Genomic DNA, 21,161 nt, shown 5'->3' on the forward strand with positions numbered 1-21,161 from the left:
GAATACAATGTCAATCCCCCTACCAACAACAACGATCCCACCCTCCCACCACCTCCCAAATAACGGCCCACCTGACAATATAAGCATCAAATAAAACTAAACCTCCTCAGGAGGAAAAAAGGAAACAGGAATCGCCCCTGGTCACCGTTGACACTTATAGTCCATCCCCCAACCCCTCCCCCTAATATTCAATGCCATCCAATCCCCGAAAGAGTACCGTGAATGGTACCCATAAATTGTAGACAGCCTCCCCCCCCATCCCCCCACCCCCCTCAGACTTCTCCCCTTCACTTTCTCTTGCAAACTCTCCCCCCCCCCCCTCCCCCCTCCCCCCCAACCTCGGTTCCTTCCCCCAACTTTTCACCCCGGCTAGACTCACCGAAACCTGTTCTACCAGGCTCCGATGGCCGCAGCCCCTCCCCCCACCTCACTCCCGTTCACTGGCTGGCTTAAACCGCCCGAGTCTCCTTCCCCCTTGCCCGGTCCCAGGAAAAGCAAGAAATCCCCTTTAGCACACAACCCCAGCATACACACCCAAGCCCCAAAGAACCATCATTGCAAATGAAAGTCCCAACTCTTCCCTGGTCCAAATATACAGCGTCAACTCATTTAGTATATGCAGCAACATGCAGTGAAAAATTAAAGTTACATGAGGCTACATTGGTACACGACCCGCTCTCAGTCCCATTTCTCAATTCTGCCACAGTCCTTCTGCCTTCGCAAACCCCTCCGCCGCTTCTGCCGTCCCAAAATAAAAGTCCTTGGATTTGTTGGTCACCCTCAACTTAGCTGGATATACTATGCCGTACTGCACCTTGCTGATGTACAGTGCCTTCTTCACCCGGCTGAAGGCAGCCCGCCTCCCCGCCAGCTCCATCGTAAAGTCCTGGTATATGCGTATGCCAGCTCCAGCCCACTGCACCACCCGCTTCTGCTTTGCCCAGCATAGGACCTTCTCCTTCACGCTGTACCTACGGAAACACACAGTTACTACTCTTGGCGGCTCACTCGTCTTTGGTGTAGGCCTCCATGACCGATGAGCCCGATCCAGTTCGTATCGAGAGGGATCATCCCCCTCCCCCAATAGCTCCGCCAACATCATGGCAAAATACTCCATCGGCCTCGAGCCTTCCACCCCTTCGGGCAGACCCACGATCCACAGATTCTGACACCTGGATCTGTTTTCCAGGTCTTCCATTTTGGCTCTCAAACCCTTGTTGGTCACTTGTCACCTTCCGGAACTCCTTCCCCATCTAGGCAAGTTGATCACTGTGCTGCGATAATACCTGGGGCTGGTTTTGCATAGGGCTAAACCATTTGTACATCTTTTCCCACAGCACCATCACCCGAAAGTGAGCTATCAGCTTCCAGGTGTATACTGACAATGCCCAGACGGACCATCCAGCTGTCACCAACCTGTCCAACTTTAAAACTCCAAGAAGATGAGATTTCTTCCCATTAACGAGACATTGTCCTCAGCTCCTAGAGGCACACCCATGTGACTCTTAAATGCTATTCCAGTTATCTCCTGAACTGCAGCCTCAGGCTAATCAGGAGATCCAGGACTTGGGTGTCATGATAGAATGAGCTGAACCTCCTTCCCACAGCTAATCCATCGCCAGCACAGCTTCCTACCACCTTCAGAAAGGTTGCTCATTTGAACCCTTCTGAAGGCCTAATAGTTTATTGCTTCCAATAACTAGCCTGCCAGAAGCCAGGATCATCATCTCAAATTTAAAAGTACTCACTGGAGGTTCCCCTTTAATTATCCTTCAAAGTTTTTTTCCCTGCCTTACTTGGAAACGCAGTTGTAGACTCCTGTTCATGGGGAAGTCAAGCTTTTCAGGGCCAGTCCCTCCTCACAGAAATGTATCATTCTTGGAAAACTAACATTTCATCAGAAGTCTTGGCCAATTTGGGCTTACCTAAAGAAGGGAATGCAAGAAGAAGGAGAAAAACAGGTTGGGCAAATTTTAATCTTAATCTTTCTTTTTGTAGGTGCAGTGTGTGTGAAGCTCCAGCATTAGTTATAGCGGTTCATAGTCAGACTATTCGGATCCCATCGTGTCCAGAGGGATGGGTCTCGCTGTGGATTGGTTACTCCTTCATGATGGTATGCTTTGACTTGACCTTTTTGGTTTCTTTTCTTGTCCGCCCATCGTATTTATCCCCCTTTTTTCAGGACTCTCAGCACACCTTTCATCAAGGCCAGGCTGGCCTACAAGCTGGCCATAGTCGTTGGGGTAATGGGAAGCATAAAGAACAGCAAGGAGGACCACTCTTGTTCAGGTTTAAACCGTACCTGACGTAGACTTAACCTATACCACTATGTACCAATAAAAGGATGCCATTATTTGAGCTTTTTCCCCAACTTCTTACTCATGGTCAGGGTTAAGTTTGTTTCTGTTGGCGGCAGCACGGTGGCACAGTGGGTTGGCCCTGATGCCTCACGGCGCCGAGGCCCCAGGTTTGATCCCAGCTCTGGGTCACTGTCCATGTGGAGTTTGCACATTCTCCCCGTGTTTGCGTGGCTTTCGCCCCATAACCCAAAGATGTGCAGGGTAGGTGGATTGGCCATGCTAAAATTGGCCCTTAATTAGAAAAAATATGAATTGGGTACTCTTTTTAAAAAAAAAAAATTTTTGTTTTATTTGTTTCAATTGGGGAAAGGTTTAGAGTCTGTATCGTGGCCAAAAACATCAGGCACTACGCATAAGTGGGGGCAATCTAGAACTGGGGAAGTTTAAAAATAAAGGATTTTCCATTTAAGACTGAGATGAGGAGAAATCTGGGGCTGGATTCTCCGATTTTCAGGCTATGTCCAGAGGATCCTTGGCGTTTTATGTCAAAACAATCGGCAGCGCCCCAGCACCGATCCTCCGGCCAGTGAGATGCTAGCATCGGGGAGGGCCTTTTGGTGACGTCCTGAGGTTGTCCCAATGGCGTGCGCCGTGTCCACGATGAACCCGTTTTGGAGAGGGCGGAGCATGCAAAAATAGGTGCACACACACACCACCACCCCCCCCCCCCAACCCAGATTCCATTGTAGAAAGGGATTATCTGCCCGATCCCCAATTATAAAATCGGTGTCAGAGAATCCCACCCCTTTTCTCTCAGAGGCTGGTTAATCTTTGGAATTCTCTTCCCCAGAGAGAGTGGAGGCTGGGTCATTGAAATTATTCAAGGCAGTGTTTGTCAGATCTTTGATAGACGAGAGAGTCAAGGGTTATGAAATGAAATGAAAATGAAATGAATGAAATGAAATGAAAATCGCTTATTGTCACGAGTAGACTTCAATGAAGTTACTGTGAAAAGCCCCTAGTCGCCACATTCCAGCGCCTGTTCGGGGAGGCTGTTACGGGAATCGAACCGTGCTGCTGGCCTGCTTGGTCTGCTTTCAAAGCCAGCGATTTAGCCCAGTGTGCTAAACAGCCCCTAAAGTGTCTAACAGTGTCTAAACAGGGACAGACAGGAAAGTGGAGTTGAGGGCACAGTCAGATCAGCTATGATTTTATTGAATGGTGAAGCAGGCTCGATGGGTTGAATGATCGAATGATCAATGCTGCTCCTAGTATTTGTGGTCTTCTGTTTTCTGTAGGGTTGCTCTGTAGAACCTGGTTAAGTAAAAATCAATTCAATAGAAAATCAACATTGCACTAATATAAAATTAAATTATGCTTTCTCTCGTGGGCGGAATCTAGAACTAGGGGCACAGTTTCAAAACAAGGGAGTCAAGGATTATCGACGACTGGCAGGAAAGTGGAGTTAAATCGATCAGATTAGCCATGTGAGGGTTGGGGGGGGGTGTTATCCACAGCATCGTGCTTTATTTACTGATGTAATGTTGCCCCGATGACGGCCTGGAAACAGTCTGGTGGAAAGATTGTCATGGCTGCAGCAAACATTACTGCAACAGACTACTTGCCCTGGAGGCTGGCTGCCATTAGCTTGCTGCTGACAACACAAGTTTGTCAGTGCCTAAAAACAAATAATGCCGGATAAACTCAGCAGCTCTGGCAAGATCTCTGGAAACTCTGAAAAAGAGACGTACGGACTCAAATATGAACCCTGTTTCTCTCCCCACAGATGCCGCCAGACCTGCTGAATTTATCCAGCATTTTGTGGGGTTTTTTTTATTATTATCTATTATATCAGTCAAAATGCTGTCTTTAGAAGCACATTTCCTGCCTGCAAGAGTACATGCCTTTATCGTTTTCCGAATGAACATCCGCAAACAGCAGAATTATATTTATTCAGATTGTAGAATTCCCCAAAGGTCAGAGCATCATTGATTGAACATTCTTTACCTGCAAGCCTCCCTGAGTTGTTCTGTAGCGAGTGTACACAGGGTCAAAGTAGGTCATTACCCACCATGATGCTGTGATTACAGTGTACTTTTGACCACCATCCCCCCCATTGTTTGGCCCTGGAAACAAGGACAGGGTTGAATCATTGGGCTCCACTATTGGGGTGGGACTTTCCAGTCCCCACCCGCCATGTTGGCCGCTGGTGGGATGTTTACGTCCTGCCGATGTCGACAGCTTTTTGCCAGGGAACCCGTCGTGGGGACGCCGGAAGATACTGCCAGTGGGAAGGGTTGGGAAATCCCACCCTTGGTCTGGTTTATGGCCTTTGTCTTCCAGCCACTCTGAAGTCCATACTTAACAACACAATAGAAGCTGCAACACCGATTATTTGACCCAACCATTCCATGTCAGCGCTGTCCCTCCACCCATGCTTGGATTCAGCACTTTACGGAAGTCTGTAAAACAACAATTCCAATGCCTCAGTGAACATGGGTCTTCCTCTGGTATTGCTGAGCCCAGTGTTGTATGTGTTCCTGTTGTACTGTATGTGAGATGCGGAGTACACTTGGAGTTATCATGGGAGGAGGGCTTTCAGCTTCCTAAGGGGGAAGATGGGCAGCACAGTAGCACAGTGGTTAGCACTGTGGCTTCACAGCGCCAGGGTCCAGGTTCAATTACCCGTCTGGGTCACTGTCTGTGTGGAGTCTGCATGTTCTCCCCATGTCTGTGTTGGTTTCCTCCGGGTGCTCCAGTTTCCTCCCACAGTCCAAAGAAGTGCAGGTTAGGTGGATTGGCCATGCTAAATTGTCCTTGGTGTCCAAAAAGGTTAGATGGGGTTATTGGATTACGGGGACAGGGTGGAAGTGAGGGCTTAAGTGGGCCGGTGCAGACTCGATGGGTCGAATGGCCTCCCGCTGCACTGTATGTTCTATGTAAATTAAATAGAAAAGCCAGCTGTCAAATCTGCCGCATTAAGTGCATCATCCAACGTCCCCTAACCCCTTTATCGGAACAATTTTGCAAAATAGTTCCTGTAAATATGCATTAGGTGGAGTCTGGCCAGCTTCTCCATGACTCATGATTCACTTGTATCGGAGGGGTCATGCACTTAATGCGGCAGATTTGACAGCTGGCTTTTCTATTTAATTTACATAGAACATACAGTGCAGCGGGAGGCCATTCGACCATCGAGTCTGCACCGGCCCACTTAAGCCCTCACTTCCACCCTGTAGTCTGGGTTCGGGAACTTTTGAAAGTGTGGTAAATTGACACCACAAACAAGGTAGTCGAGTGCATTGTTAAAAAAAAGGAACTTCTTTATTTAAATAAATAACAAAGTTTGATAATAACAGTAACTCAACAAAACAGTAGTAACCGTTATAACTATGAAAACAGCAGGTCTTGCTTACAGGCCACCCTCTCCCAGATTCAAACACCTGCCAAAGCCCGCACATGCTCAGAACCTCAACAGATGTCAGTAAAGCAATTACATAGGAGAATGTCTTATGATAACACTCTGTACTCAAAATGACACTCTGGAACAAAAGGTAAATTTAATAAGCCTTACCCATGCCCCTTCTATTCCAACTCAATGCCAACTCATGACTTTGCACCAATCCATAAAGCCACTTATAGCCCCCATACCAACTCAATGCCAACTGGGGTGACTGGGAATTGAAGGGCCATGAGTTGGCATGGCGGGTATGAGGGGGTCATTGGGATGGGTAAGTGAGGGGCCGGAATTAGATTGAGTTGGCATGGGAAGTAGATGAGGGGGCTGATGAGCTGTGAGGGCTACAGGGCCTAACATGTAACCAAGCATCTGGGATAAAGTCCCAGAGAACTGAGGCAGGCCTTTTAACTCGCACATCTTGGAACTGGGCTGCCCCTATGGCCACCTCTGATCTGCTTGCAAGGACGATGGATCTGACCACAGACCGGTGCAGCAAACAGGAATATTTCTCAACTCGGGATATCCCCCCAGATAGTGAAAAACCGGGCATATGGCTCAGCTTGTGAAAAATATTCAACAACGGGAGATGTGCGCAGGGATTCTCTATCTCAGCACACCTCGTGAGGAGGCTGAATTTTTTTCTCTACTGTAGTCAGGTCCTGCTTTGTATGTTGTTGGAATTGCATTGGTTGGCAACCTCCTCCCAAACATCTCTAAATATCTGTGGGACATACTACCCATGTAATGGTAATTGTGTGGGCGACTGCACTGATAATACGATGCTTAATTTGAATAGGTACAGTTCCTATGATAGTGCTGGTGCCTGAGAGTTAGGCTTAATAACATACACCTGAAGTATCATTGAAAGATCAGCAACATTAAGAATGAAACATTAAATGGGTCGAAATGTCAAACGTATTTTTCTGTTTGGTTTTGTTGCTTTTCGCAGCACACCAGTGCTGGTGCTGAAGGATCTGGCCAAGCTTTAGCTTCCCCTGGCTCCTGTCTGGAGGAGTTCCGATCTGCACCATTCATCGAATGTCATGGCCGGGGCACTTGCAGCTATTATGCCAACTCGTACAGCTTCTGGCTAGCCACAGTTGAGGTGGCGGAGATGTTCAGGTAAGAAAAAGCCAAATTGTAGCAAACAATTGCGTGCATCTTTGAGTGCCCTCTTATTTGGTTTCAGCTAATGGTACAACCGTTAAACAAATGGCTACTCCTGCTTATGTTAAGTTTTCATGAACAAAGCTATCACCTTTTGTTGAGTCATGTTACTCCATCACCAGGAATCCTCTGGTACTCACCAAAGTGATCATTCTTTCTATATAAATCTCAACAGCAAATGTGAAGCTGTATTAGATTTACCACCAAATTTCCATCACAAGTAATCTTAACTATGGCGGCGGGTGGGGGTGGGAAGGGTGTGTTCCTGGAAGGGAGCTTTGCGAGTTTGAGGAGAAATTTGGGCTGGTAAGGGGAAATAATTTTAGATACCTACAGTTGCAGGACTTTGTTCGTAGACAGGTCCCATCTTTCCCACGCCTCCCGCCAATGGGGATCCTAGACAGAATAGTCTCTAGGGGGGAAGAAGGGGAGGGTAGAGTCTCGGGTATTTATAAGGTGCTCATGAGGGAGGAAGGGTCCCAGACGGAGGAACTGAAACTTAAATGGGAGGAGGAGATAGCCGGGGAAATGGAGGACGGGCTGTGGGCAGAGGCCCTGAGTAGGGTAAATTCGACCGCGACATGTGCTAGGCTCGGGCTGATCCAATTTAAGGTCGTTCACCGGGCCCATATGACGGTGGCTCGGATGAGCAAATTCTTTGGGATAGAGGACAAATGCGCTAGGTGCGCGGGAGGACCAGCGAACCACGTTCACATGTTTTGGGCATGCCCTAAGCTGAGGGGGTACTGGGAGGGATTTGCGGACGGCATGTCCCAGGTGCTAAAAACAAGGGTGGCGATGGATCCAGGGGTGGCAATTTTTGGGGTTTCGGAAGACCCGGGAGTCCAGGGGGAGAAAGAGGCCGATGTTTTGGCCTTTGCTTCTCTGATAGCCCGGCGACGAATACTATTTGCGTGGAGGGACTCAAAGCCCCCGAAGACTGAGTTGTGGCTTGCGGACATGTCGAGTTTCCTGGGTATGGAAAAAATTAAGTTCGCCTTGAGGGGATCTGTACAGGGGTTCACCCGGAGGTGGCAACCATTTATTGACTTCTTTGCGGGAGTAGAGTAGAGTAGGAGGGATAAAATGGCAGGTGAGGAGCGGGCTTGTGCAGTATGTTACGATTGAAGTATTGAAAGTACATGGATGTTTGCACATTTTTGCCTTTTTTGCTTTCTTTCTGTTGATGTCTGTAACTGTTTACAAAGCCAAAAACTACCTCAATAAAATTGTTTATTAAAAAAAAACAAGTAATCTTGACACTAAAATCTCACTGGCGTCAATAAAATTAGACTGACCCTAGACATCCCTGCGAGGTCACTACTCCTCCAATCAGAGTAATGCAAATATTAAAATGGCCACCACAATTAAAGCACTGGCACTTTATCATCATCCGATCCCGCAACCAAAAAGATGCCCTCACCAAAATGACGACCAGTGCAGGTCACTGCTGGACAGGCCACTGATTCACCCACTCCTCTGTCTATCCAACTCCACCAGAAGCAGAAGATGAAGAAACCGCTCAGAAAAATGATCAACATTGAGCGGCTTCAAGAGCCAAGCATGCTAGTGAACCTCCAACAATATCTTCTTCAAACCTCCAAAGTGTCCATTCTAACGGAGTGGAGGAAAACTAGGAAGAGATGAAGACACCCGTCATCTCAATCTGTGAAGAATCCATCGGCTACAAGACCCGAGAAGCGCTGAGACTGGTTTGAGAAGAATGCTCACACAATCCAAGGCCTCATCGACAAGAAGAGAATCATCGAATTTACAGTCCAGAAGGAGGCCATTCGGCCCATCGAGTCTGCACCGACCCTTGGAAAGAGCTCACACCTCCACCCGATCCCCATAATCCATGTAACCCCACCTAACCTTTCTGGACACTAAGAGTATGGCCAATCCACCTAACCTGCACATTATTGGACTGTGGGAGGAAACCGGAGCACCCGGAGGAAACCCACGCAGACACATGTAGAACGTGTAGACTGCGCACAGACAGTGACCCAAGCTGGGAATCGAACCTGGGACCCTGGAGGTGTGACACAACAGTGCTAACCACTGCGCTACCATGCCACTCTCCACACCTGGCTAAATGAGATGACCAGCAAGGCAAAGCGGAGAGCTAATCAATTAGCCAAGGCGGAGGTACAAAGAAGAACTAAGGAAATCAAAGAGCAATGGTGGACTGAGAAAGCTGAGGAGCTGCAACTCCTCACTGACAGGCATGACATCCGGGGCTTTTTCAATGCCACCAAGACAACATATGAACCCAATACCCTAGGCCTCAAACCGGTCCAGAGTAAGGATGGAACCTTCTTGAGAGACAGAGAAAACATCAGCTTTTGATAGAGAACTCCTAAACCAGGATGAAACCATAGATGAGGATGTGTTTGAGAAAATCCCCCAACTCCCAATCAAAGATGATTTTAAACACCCCAATAGGAAATTCAGCAGAAACATCTTTACCAGAGAGTGGAGCAACGGCTGTTGTATTTCTGGGTCAGGGTAGTCAGGGGCGGAGGGCGTTCCCCGTGCGTCTGCTGCCCTTGGCCTTCTAGGCAGTAGAGGTGGTGGGTTGGGAGGGTGCTGTCGAAGGGGGTCCTGGTGAGTGGCTGTAGCCCCGGAGAATATGGAACCTGATCCTGCGGGGAGTGAACAATATCGAGACCGGTGCAATGGAGGGTGTGGAAAAATGGACAGAGGCCTGAATTTTAGGCCCGATATAAGATTGAACACTCTAAATTAAGAATTGAACATTTTAAATCAAGCCACAGTCAACTCCAGGCTGGCCTGGGAATTCAAACTTGAAAAAGTTTGAATATTCTGAACACAGAGAGACTGCTGGGACATGCCTGGGCCTGTCCTGTCAACAGACATCAGGAGATTATCGGTCCTATTCAAATGGATCGATTGTTGTGGATTGCCCAGATAAAGCTGGACTTTCTGGCACCTAGTTACTGCCAATGGGGTAAGGCAACGTGCGAGCAGTGCACCTAGAGATGGATCACTGAGAGTGGGGTCAAGGTAGCCTGCAGAGTTGTAACCGGCAACTCCATTGGGTGTCACAACTGCGGCGCTGACACGTCATTGGCTGAGGGCCGGAGAACTTTCTGGAAAGGCACGAATAGGGGTATAAAGATCAACCACCCAGGACCGTCCCCAGCGAAGACTCGACACAGAGGTAGCAGCGAAGATTGGACGACAGACCAGATGGTGGAAGGAGCCAGCGAGCGAGACCCACCTTCCTGGTAGAAGGCCCTGAGACAACCGAAACTCAGAGAATTGGAGCCACAGCTCGATTGAGTTCATCGGCACGGGTAGCGTTAAGAATCTTGGGAGTGTTATTGTTGTTTGGGATAATTTAAGAGGGGGGGGATAATTGTTTTACCATATTTAATAATAAATTTGGTTGAATCATCCACTTGTGCAGTTCTGGTCACCTTACTATAGGACGAATGCGGAAGCATTGGAAAGGGTGCAAAGGAGATTTACCAGGAATGCTGCCTGGTTTGGAGGGTGGGTCTTATGAGGAAAGGTTGAGGGAGCTAGGACTTTTCTCTTTGGAACGGAGGAGGATGAGAGGCGACTTAATAGAGGTTTATAAGATGATGAGGGGGATAGATAGAGTGGACGTTCAGAGACTATTTCCTCGGGTGGATATAGCTGTTACAAGGGAGCATAACTATGAGGTTCAGGGTGGGAGAAATAGGAGGGATATCCGAGGTAGGTTCTTTACTCAGAGAGTGGTTAGGGTGTGGAATGGACTGCCTGCTGTGATAGTGGAGTCGGACAGTTCAGGAAATTTCAAGCGGTTATTTGATAGGCACATGGAGCACACCAGAATGTCAGGGAGTGGGATAGCTTGATCTTGGTTTCGGACAAAGCCCGGCACAACATTGAGGGCCAAAGGGCCTGTTCTGTGCTGTACTGTTCTATGTTCTATTGTTCCAACCAAGCGTGGACGAAGTCAAAGCTGCTATTAAACACATGAAGAATGGGCAGGCTGCAGGAATGCATGGGTCCTCAGCAGAGATTTTCAAACTTGGAGGAGAAGGGATCACCATCATCTCCATCAGCTGTTGCTGAATTGGAAATGGCCGATTGTCTGGCATTTGTGTGTGGCAAATGTTACTTGCTGCTTGTCAGCCCAAGCTTGAATGATGTCCAGGTATTGCTGCATGTGGACTCGGACTGCTTCAGTATCGAGAAGGTGTAAATGGTACTGAACGTTGTCCAATCATCAGCAACATCCTCACTTCTGACCTTATGATGGAGAGGTGGTCATTTATGGAGCAGCCGGAGACGGTTGTGCCTGATGCCACATGCTGCCTTGGTGTCAAGGGCAGTTACTCTCACCTCATCTCTTGAATTTAGTTCTTTTGTCCATATTTGAAGCAAGGTTGTAATGGGATCTGGAGCAGTGTGCGGTGGAACCACTGGATCTGCCCTGGCTCAATTATTATATACGTCAAAATATCCAGATGTCACTTCCCCAGGTTCTGATGGGTAGAAAGTGATTCAGTCATTTTTAAAAAGATGCGCTGGATTCTCCGCTGGCGGGATTCTCCGTTGCGTCGGCAACGCAACACGCGCGGGGATTTCCCAACGGCGTGGGGCTGTCCACAATGGGAAACCCCATTGGCTGGCTGGCAGGACAGAGAATACCGCTGCCGGCAGGGGCGTGCGCCGTACCAGAAAACTGAGGTGGGATTCTCCCAACAGGCGGTTAAGTGCCAACGCCGGAGTAAAAAGGGGAAGGTTTTACTCCAGCATTGGCCCCCGTTCCGGGACCCCATTCAGCAGCCCACAGGGGACTAGGACGGTGCTGGAGCGGCCTCCGCTGCCCCAGCTGCCGATCCCGGCCTGAACCTGGTGCCGCCGGGTCCGCGCATGCGCAGTTGAGCCGGCGCCAACTAGCACATGCGCAGTTGGGCGGGCACCAACTATTTAATGCGAAGTGGCCTTCTTCCCCGCGGCAGCCCCAACGCCAAATGGCGCAGGGCTACAGGAGCTCGCGCGGAGGAAAGGGGGCCGAGAGGCCGGCCTGCCAATCGCGGGCCAGGCCACTACGGAGGCCCCCACCCCCCCGGGGGTCGGACCCCTCCCCCATAGGCTGCACCCGGACCCTTCAATGCCGACATCCCACCGGCCCACAGCAGTTAGAACGGCGTCGGCGGGGCTCGGCTTTTGTTGACGGCCGCTCGGCCCACCCGGCTAGGAGAATAGGAGTGCCGGCCATACCGGCCCGGAGAATTGCGACCCGGCGGCGTGGTGCAATACGTGCAGCGCTGCGCTGATTCTCTGACCCGGCAGGGGGTCGGAGAATTCCACTCTTGATGTGGGGGGGGGGACAGAGAATCCCGTCTGGTGAGGGTGGCTGCCAGAAATGTATAATAATAATTAGTGTACTGTGTGATGTGGTATTAAAAAATAAAGATCTCGACCTGTATTGAATTGACAATAATCACTACAGCTGGTCTTGTGTATTTCTGAACCTGGGGGAGGAATTCAAGGTAAATTCCTAATTTCAGACCATCATCTTACATGCCCTGCTGGAAATGCATGTATGGCTATCACGTGATGATCCAATCAGGCTCCACTGTGGCAGCATTTGAATAGCCTGCAGCACTCCAGGAACTGTCTTCCAGTGTATGCCAGTACCTCCAGGAGAGGTGGGGTGGTGTTGGGGTGTACAGAATGGGTGGCTTTACTTGTGTTATAAAATTAGTTAGGTTTTTACTTTCTCACTTGTTCCTTTTGTACAACAGTAAACCGCAGTCCGAGACTCTGAAAGCTGGAGAACTCCGAACACGGGTGAGCCGCTGTCAAGTGTGTATGAAAAGGACGTAATGCATTGGGAACCGACATTGAGACAACAACCGAAATCGGCTGAGAAGAAGAAATCCAGCTCAATAAATAAAAAAAACTGTAGGGCGCTCTGTCTTCCATTTACAATGGTGCTACTGTGCGAAGCAAAAACAAACAGAAAAACAAAAAAAAAACTGTTCATACATAATATCCGTTTGTACGTACCTCATGTAAAGAGTAATCAGTGCATTTTGGAAAGTAACAAGCAAGAGACGGCAGCGTTGTGGGACAAGTAACAGTGGTGCTTCCTTGTTCTTCTGTTTCATTAGTGGGAAGAGGTGACCCTGAAATGGCACTTTCTGTCAATTTAAGAGCAATGCACTGAAAACATTACAACAACAAGACTGCTTACATCTTCATTTTATTTTTGTTTGTTTTTGAAAGCAATTTTTTCTCATGGTGCTACTAACCAACTACTGCATCCAGGTTCTTAAATATTAATAATTAATAACCAACCTGTTTCTTCCTCGGTTTTTTTTTGTAAGTACTGAAAAATGTGTATATGATGTATCCAGGCTTTTATCACTTGAAGAATCTCAGCGTCACCATTATCACCAATAACATCAATTTGTGCTTCACATATTAACGGCTAAATTAGCATTTTTACCTATTTTTGTTAAAAGTAGCAGAATTGTGGAAAAGAAATTGCAGTATTTTATACTATTGGATTCACTTTACAGGATTCCCCACTTTATTATTGAACTACTGATTTTTTTTTTTGCTTTTTGCAAGCAATTTGAAAATGTTCCCTTCACCTGACCCATCGTCCTCCCTTTAAAACAAGCTGCAGTTTTCAATTATTAAAAGGTTTTTTTGGAAATTGTAAAAAAAGTTGTATTTGTAGTTATGATCAGGGGTTTTTAATATGCAAAAAAATACACTATGCTACATAATTACAGCTTTCCTAAGGGGCCTTTAAATGTTAAATATACTTTTTTGTATTGTCTGAAATTATGTAAAATGATTAGCCATAAGAAGTGCCTGTGAAGAGAGACCGAACTGTGTTTATAAACCATTTGCAATCAAATCAGATCCCACTTGGTCCTAGTTTTCTGTCTTTTTCCCACCATCGTTACCATAGAGCAACACACACAAAAAGTTTACCAAAGGTTCATTTATTTTACTTCAGCAAAGATGTGTCTCTCTCCAAAAGTGTTCTTCCTTGTATATTATCCAGAACAGTTCCAAACGACTTTATAAAACAAAAAAAAATCTGAAATAAAGGAAACATTGACTTAAAAGTACGTGTCTTTTAACTGTTCTTTTGATTAACTTAGAAAAAAAACTTTTTTTAAAGTAATTTTATTCACCTGATTTAGCCGTTATTCGGTAGTTTTCCTTTCCCCGTCACGCCCCCTCCCTCCCCCAGATGGCTCCCATCTTAATGCGCCTCCTTTCCCACGGCCTGGCAAATCTTGATAGCAGGCCGCTGATGGTTGACTGGAGCAATCCAAAGTCTCACTTCCTTTCGACGTGGTTTGCTAGTCTCATGGTGTGCTTACCCAACAACACCACTGTTTACAAATCCACAGCCTGTTGAAGAGCCTTTGCGGCTCTTTAGTCAGCTGGCTGTGACTACACGATCCAAAAGTCAATTGTGATCCATTTTCGTGCACCTGGCCTGTGGCGGTGTGCTGATGGCTATCGCCTGAAATTGGGTCTAATTTTACATTATTTGGCATTGCTGCTGGCCCTCTCCGGCATGTCCACCCATTTTACATTGTTGCAGGCGGATCTGCTACCACCAGCCCGGAGGTTTAATCCCGTGGTGGGCTGGAGCTGCAGCAGCAATGGGATGTGTTGATTGTGAGTACGTTGGAATCAGTGGGAGCACTCCTGTTTCCAGGACAACAGCTTGTGCTTCGCACTGCACTATCCAATTTATCACAAGCATCTTAAAACAGACATTAAACCCCCATTTGACCTGTGTAGTGATCTGCTTTCAGCAGCCAAAGGGGATGCCTGAAAGATGACCTGACTCGTGCCTAATTCACACAATCACAGGAATGTCATAACTTTTCCCCTCTAGTTTTAAAAGGCTCTTGAAAAATGGTGTAAATAACTTTACGTCTAATCACTGTGATGTTACTTTTAGTGTTGCAGAAGCATCAAGCAGATCAAAAAACTGGGCTGGTTGCATTTGTCATCACTAAAAGGAAATTTACCTACCACTACAGTATTGTGGGCTGATTCCCTCCAGTACTGTCTACTTTCTCTTAAAAAAACAAGATAATAAAAAGCAATTGAAACAAAGCATAGGGCAATTCTTCTCATAGAGTTTTTTTCTGCATGGAGACCTTGTGTTTGGATCTTTACATTTCCATTCATATCCTCTTACCACTGGGTGAATCCAGCCCTTGGTATGGTAATGTTTTCAACTTTTTAAATCCGGATCCCAGCAGAGAAAATTCCACAGAACGGAACTGACTGTATTTCAGGACCAGTTGGGCAGCTTTATAGGGAGAAACCAAGGGATTGACTGTGGGAGATTCCAGACAAGCGTTGGTATCAGTCATCTGCTTTTTGGATTATGGTGATATTGCTGTAGTTTTTGACATGCTATATGAATCTATGCATGCTTCACTCCATAATACATCAGCAAAATTGTGAGGTAAAGAGAGTAATCATAGAAGAATCAAAGAATGCCTTTAGTGCAGGTGGAGGCCATTCAGCCCATCGAGTCTGCACCAACCCTCTGGAAGAGGACCCTACCTAGGCCCAATCCCCCGTAACCACACCTAACCGTTGGACACTAAGGGACAATTTAGCATAGCCAATCCACCTAACGTGCATATCCTTGGGCTGGGAAGAAACCGGAGCATCCGGGAAAAACCCACGCAGATAAGGGGAGAAATTGCAAATTCACACAGACAGTCATCCGAGTTCGGAATTGAACTTGTGCTAACCACTGTGCCGTAATGTAGTTAGTTATTCAAGCTAACTGTGCGGATTTATGGAAGATTGCAAAAAGGAACAGAAACTAGGCCTGTAACCTGTTGATCCATGCAGCCGATTGTCTGGGATGAAGGCAGACGTATTACATTTTGTTAGTGTACTGACAATGCAAATCCTCCAGGAGAAAGTGGAGCAATTTAGAGGCATTGGACGGAGAGATTTTATTTCTTTATTCTCCTTTCTTCCCACACGTACTGTTCAATATCGGGGTCAGTTGCAACAATGTCCAGGAGACAGGGCATGCTTTTGAAATAAATCAGCTTCTGATTTACATTCTACTCAGTCATTCTAAATTATGATTGTTACTGATTAGATTGTTTTCCATCGTTTAAGATCATTTGTGCCTGGAGGTATCTTAAGGCCTGCATTGTGTGGTAAAGTGTATGTATTTTAAAAAGCTTCAATAAAATTAGTTTTTAAACAGAAAATTGCATTCCATTCTTAAACACATTGCTGAACTCTACATCAGAGTACAACGTTTACACAGATAGATTTTCAGTTTAAATCTGAAGTGTTTGGAAATCCTGACCCAAGTTTCATGTATCTGACAAAAGTGAGCTATCCATATCAGGATTCTGGAGTTATGCTCTTCTTCCCATGTTCAAACACCTATGAACAATGCAACCTCCTATACTGTCTGATATATTTCCCCTTTTCTTCAACCTAAGACCCTCAACCCCACTGCCCCTTGGCGGGCTCTTAGCTGCCTCAGTTCTATTTCATGCACTTATATTCCCAACCCTTCCCCACCTTCCCAGAATCATGATGGGATTCCCATTGTCCTCACTTTCCATCCCATCAGCCGTCAATTTCAGTGGATCATCCTCCACCATTTTTGCCACTTCTAGCACGATGCCACGACCAAGCACATCTTTCCCCTCTCTGTCTCTCCTTACATTCCCCATGATTTAACTGAGGGGAGCTGCCACCAATGCGGAAAGATTAGGGAATTATTCCAAGCGCATAAAAGCTGGTTCACACTGGATGTAGGGGGGAAGCAAGATGAACCTGTGCCTTCATAGTTGAGGGGATTGTGGTAATTCAAGAGACACGGCCTGGAAAGTTAACTTGTTTTATATATAACTCAAAAGTAAAGCTGCTGTGGTGGTATAACTAGGAGGTTTACGGTACCTATCTGCCATTGGTGCAGAGCACTCACTGCCCATTGGCTCAGGTCGGTCATGTGCCTCTCTGCTGATTGGTTGAGGCTAGTCATGTGACTGCTCACCCATTGGCCGAGAGGCAAGTAGTCGCTCCTGCGAGGCGGGGTATAAGAACACGTAGGACCCGGCAGTCGGCCTTTCTCTGTAAGTCGACTACCGGGCACACAACTAGTTGATTAAAGCCTGATATATGGAACTTCTTCACGACTCAAGTCCAATTGATGGTACATCAATTTAATCAACTAGAATTTTGGAAATGGAGCTTCGGATTAAACCAGACTGCCTCCGCATCAGCCCGCATGCTACAAATGCGTCAGCAACTTTTAAACATTGGCTGGCGTGCTTCAACAGCTACCTCTCCACCACAGGCAGCCAATCCACCAAGGAGCAGAAACTCCACATCCTCCACTCGTGCGTGGGCACCGCCATCTACTCAATGATTGAGGATGAACAAGACTATGATGCAGCCATAGACCTTCTGAAAGGACATTTTCTCAGGCCTGTTCACCAAGTCTACGCACGGCATCTCCTGGCTACAAGCCAGCAGTTCCCCGGTGAGTCCCTTGATGAATTTTATCGGGCCCTCGTTGTCTTGGAGGGAAACTGCGCCTGCCCGCATGTTACTGCGGCAGAACATACGGAACTGTTAATTCGGGATGCCTTCATTGCAGGCATGCAACCTTCTGCAATACGCCAGCGACTATTGGAAAAAGACACTTTAAGCCTCGCTGAGGCATGGACCCTCGCATCCTCTTTGGAGGTTGCCGACCGAAACGCCCGCGCATATGCCCCCAGCCTCGCGGCAGCCCCTTGGGCTACATGGCACGCAACCACCCTGTCCCCTGCCGACTCTGACCCCCCCCCCCCAGGCCTGCGCTGTGGGGCGCCCCGATAAGCTCACGGGGCCCCGCTGTTACTTCTGTGGCCTGGCCAAGCACCCCCACCCGCGCTGTCCGGCCCGCTCCGCAGTGTGTCAGAGCTGCGGTAAGAAAGGTCACTATTCAGTGGCCTGTCAATCAAAGTCGGTCGCTGCTGTTATGTGCAGCGACCGCGGATCGCCCCCTCACGCTCCTCCAGGGCCCCGCGCGTCACACAGGCCTGTCTGACCCCGCTCCCGGCCCCCACGGGCGACCCACGGACCTCCTTGCCCCTCCCCCTAGCCACCACAAGTAACCCGCGTGCACCGCCATTTTGGGTCCCGGACGCCACGTGTGGGTCCTGGGCGCCGCCATCTTGGGGCCCCGACGCCACGTGTGGACCACGGGCGCCGCCACCTTGGGGCCCCGACTCCACGTGCGGCCAACGGGTGCCGCCATTTTGGATCAATACAGAGGACCCCACCAGCGACTCCTCCGAAAGCGAAGACAACCCAGACCTCCTGCCACGACTCGCTGCAGTGACTCTCGACCAGTCGCGGCATCGCACGCTCTCCACGGCGACGACACAGATCCTTCTCAATGGACACAAAACGAGCTGCCTACTAGACTCTGGGAGCACAGAGAGTTTTGTCCACCCCGATACGGTAAGACGCTGCGCACTCCCCGTTCACCCGGTCAAACATAAGATAGCTCTAGCCTCAGGTTCGCACTCCGTCCACATCACCGGGTGCTGCGTAGCGGACCTCACGGTCCAGGGGAGGGTTTTTTTAAATTACAAACTCCTCGTCCTCCCCCACCTCTGCGCACCGGCACGCTTAGGACTGGATTTCCAGTACAACCTGCAGAGCTTGACCTTTAAATTCGGCGGCCCTATTCCACCCCTTACTGTCTGCAGCCTCGCGTCTCTCAAAGTGGACCCCCCTTCCTTGTTTGCGAACCTCACCCCAGATTGCAAACCCGTCACCACTAGGAGCAGACGATACGGTGCCCAGGACCGGACCTTCATCAGATCCGAGGTCCAGAGGCTACTAAAGGAAGGAGTCATCGAGGCCAGCAACAGTCCCTGGCAAGCCCATGTGCTGGTAGTTCAGACTGTGGAGAAAAACCGAATGGTCATTGACTACAGTCAGACCATCAACAGGTTTACACAGCTGGACGCGTACCCTCTCCCTCGTATTTCCGACCTGGTTAACAGGATCGTGAAGTACAAAGTCTTCTCCACGGTGGACCTTAAGTCCGCCTATCACCAGCTTCCCATCCGCATGGGTGACCGCAAGTACACCGCGTTCGAGGCAGATGGGCGCCTCTATCACTTTCTAAGGGTTCCATTCGGTGTCATAAACGGGGTCTCGGTCTTCCAATGGGAGATGGACTGAATGGTTGACCAATACGATTTACGGGCGACCTTCCCGTATCTTGATAACATCACCATCTGCGGCCACGACCAGCAGGACCATGACATCAACCTCCAAAAATTCCTCCGTACCGCAAAACTCCTTAACCTCACATATCAGGATAAGTGCGTGTTTAGCACCGACCGTCTAGCCATCCTCGGCTACATAGTGCGTAACGGAGTGATAGGCCCCGATCGCGAATGCATGCGCCCCCTGATGAAACTCCCTCTCCCTCAAATCCCTTAAACGCTGTCTGGGCTTCTCTTATTACGCCCAGTGGGTCCCGAACTACGCCGACAAAGCCCGCCCCCTCATCCAATCCAACACTTTTCCACTGTCGATGGAGGCCCGCCAGGCCTTTAGCCGCATCAAAGCGGATATCGCAAAGGCCACGATGCGTGCTATCGACGAGTCCCTCCCATTCCAGGTCGAGAGCGACGCGTCTGACGTAGCTCTGGCGGCCACCCTGACCAAGCGGGCAGACCCGTGGCCTTCTTCTCCTGGACCCTCCACGCTTCTGAACTCCGCCATTCCTCGGTGGAAAAGGAGGCACAGGCCATAGTTGAAGCTGTGCGATACTGGAGGCACTATCTGGCCAGCAGGAGGTTCACCCTCCTCACAGACCAGCGGTCAGTGGCATTCATGTTTGACAATGCACAGAGGGGCAAGATCAAGAAAGACAAGATCTTGCACTGGCGGATCGAGTTGTCCACGTACAACTATGATATCTTGTATCGTCCTGGGAAGCTCAACGAGCCCTATCCCGCGGTACCTGCGCCAGCGCGCAGATTGACCGCCTCCACACCCTCCACGCGGATCTCTGCCATCCAGGGGTAGCCCGCTTCTATCACTTTATCAAGACCCGCAACCTGCCCTACTCCATTGAGGACGTCAGGACCGTGACCAGGGATTGCCACATTTGCGCAGAGTGCAAAACGCACTTCTACCGCCCCGAGCAGGCGCATCTGGTAAAGGTGTCCTGCCCTTTCGAACGTCTTAGTATGAACTTCAAGGGTCCCCTCCCCTCCAACAACCGCAACACCTACTTCTTAAGTGTGATTGACGAGTACTCCCGCTTCCCTTTCGCCATCCCCTGCCCCGACATTACCACGACAACCGTCATCAAAGCCCTCCTCTCCATTTTCTCCCTGTTCGGTTACCACAGTGACCGGGGGTCCTCCTTTATGAGCGACGAGCTGCGTCAATTCCTGCTCAGCAGGGGCATCGCCTCTAGCAGGACGACCAGTTATAACCCTCGGGGTAACGGCAGGTCGAGTGGTAGAATGGCACAGTCTGGAAGACCATCCTACTGGCCCTACGGTCCAGACATCTCCCTATCTCCCACTGGCAAGAGGTCATCCCCGACGCCCTCCATTCAATTCGGTCTCTCCTCTGCACTGCCACAATCCAAACGCCTCATGAACGTTTTCTTGTTTTCCCTAGGAAGTCATCCTCCGGATCCCCACTCCCGACTTGGCTGGCCACACCCGGGCCCATCTTGCTCCGGAAGCACGTGCGGGTGCACAAGTCCGACCCGTTGGTGAAACGAGTCCAGTTACTCCACGCTAACCCGCAGTACGCGTACGTGGAGTATCCCGGAGTGTCCCGACGGTCGGCACGACACGGTCTCCCTTCGAGACCTGGCACCCGCCGGTGTGCGGCCCCAACCCCACACATCAATACCCTCCGCCCACCCCCCGGCGTCCCTGCAATCCAGCGCACAGGAACCCCCTCCCCCGGGCAGAGCTTCGCTAGCACCGACCGGGGTACGGACACAGGATCACGACCGCCACTCCCGGAGTCAAGGACGGCCACCGGCCTGACGTCACCGGCACCACTGCGACGGTCCAGCAGAACATCGAGGGCGCCCGACAGACTGATGGCGTCAATCTGATGTTCCACTGGACTTTTATCTAGTTATGTACTGTACATTGTCGTTCTTGTATCTGCACAGTCGTCACGAGCCAGTGGGC

At 49.1% G+C, this 21,161-nt stretch overlaps 1 protein-coding gene across 2 annotated transcripts in view; it reads left to right on the forward strand.

Annotated features, from left to right (window-relative positions):
• Nucleotides 1-16,174, forward strand: part of col4a5 (collagen, type IV, alpha 5 (Alport syndrome)) — a 276,713-nt gene extending 260,539 nt beyond the window's left edge. For both annotated transcript variants that reach the window (XM_038774450.1, XM_038774451.1), the window contains 3 exons: nucleotides 1,999-2,113; nucleotides 6,710-6,882; nucleotides 12,699-16,174. In XM_038774450.1, coding sequence (XP_038630378.1) covers nucleotides 1,999-2,113; nucleotides 6,710-6,882; nucleotides 12,699-12,780 — 370 coding nt within the window. In that variant the 3' untranslated portion in view covers nucleotides 12,781-16,174. The remainder of the gene's footprint in view (nucleotides 1-1,998; nucleotides 2,114-6,709; nucleotides 6,883-12,698) is intronic.
• Nucleotides 16,175-21,161: the final 4,987 nt, after the last annotated feature.

Source organism: Scyliorhinus canicula, chromosome 17 (assembly GCF_902713615.1).
Source record: "Scyliorhinus canicula chromosome 17, sScyCan1.1, whole genome shotgun sequence".
Taxonomy (NCBI): domain Eukaryota; kingdom Metazoa; phylum Chordata; class Chondrichthyes; order Carcharhiniformes; family Scyliorhinidae; genus Scyliorhinus; species Scyliorhinus canicula.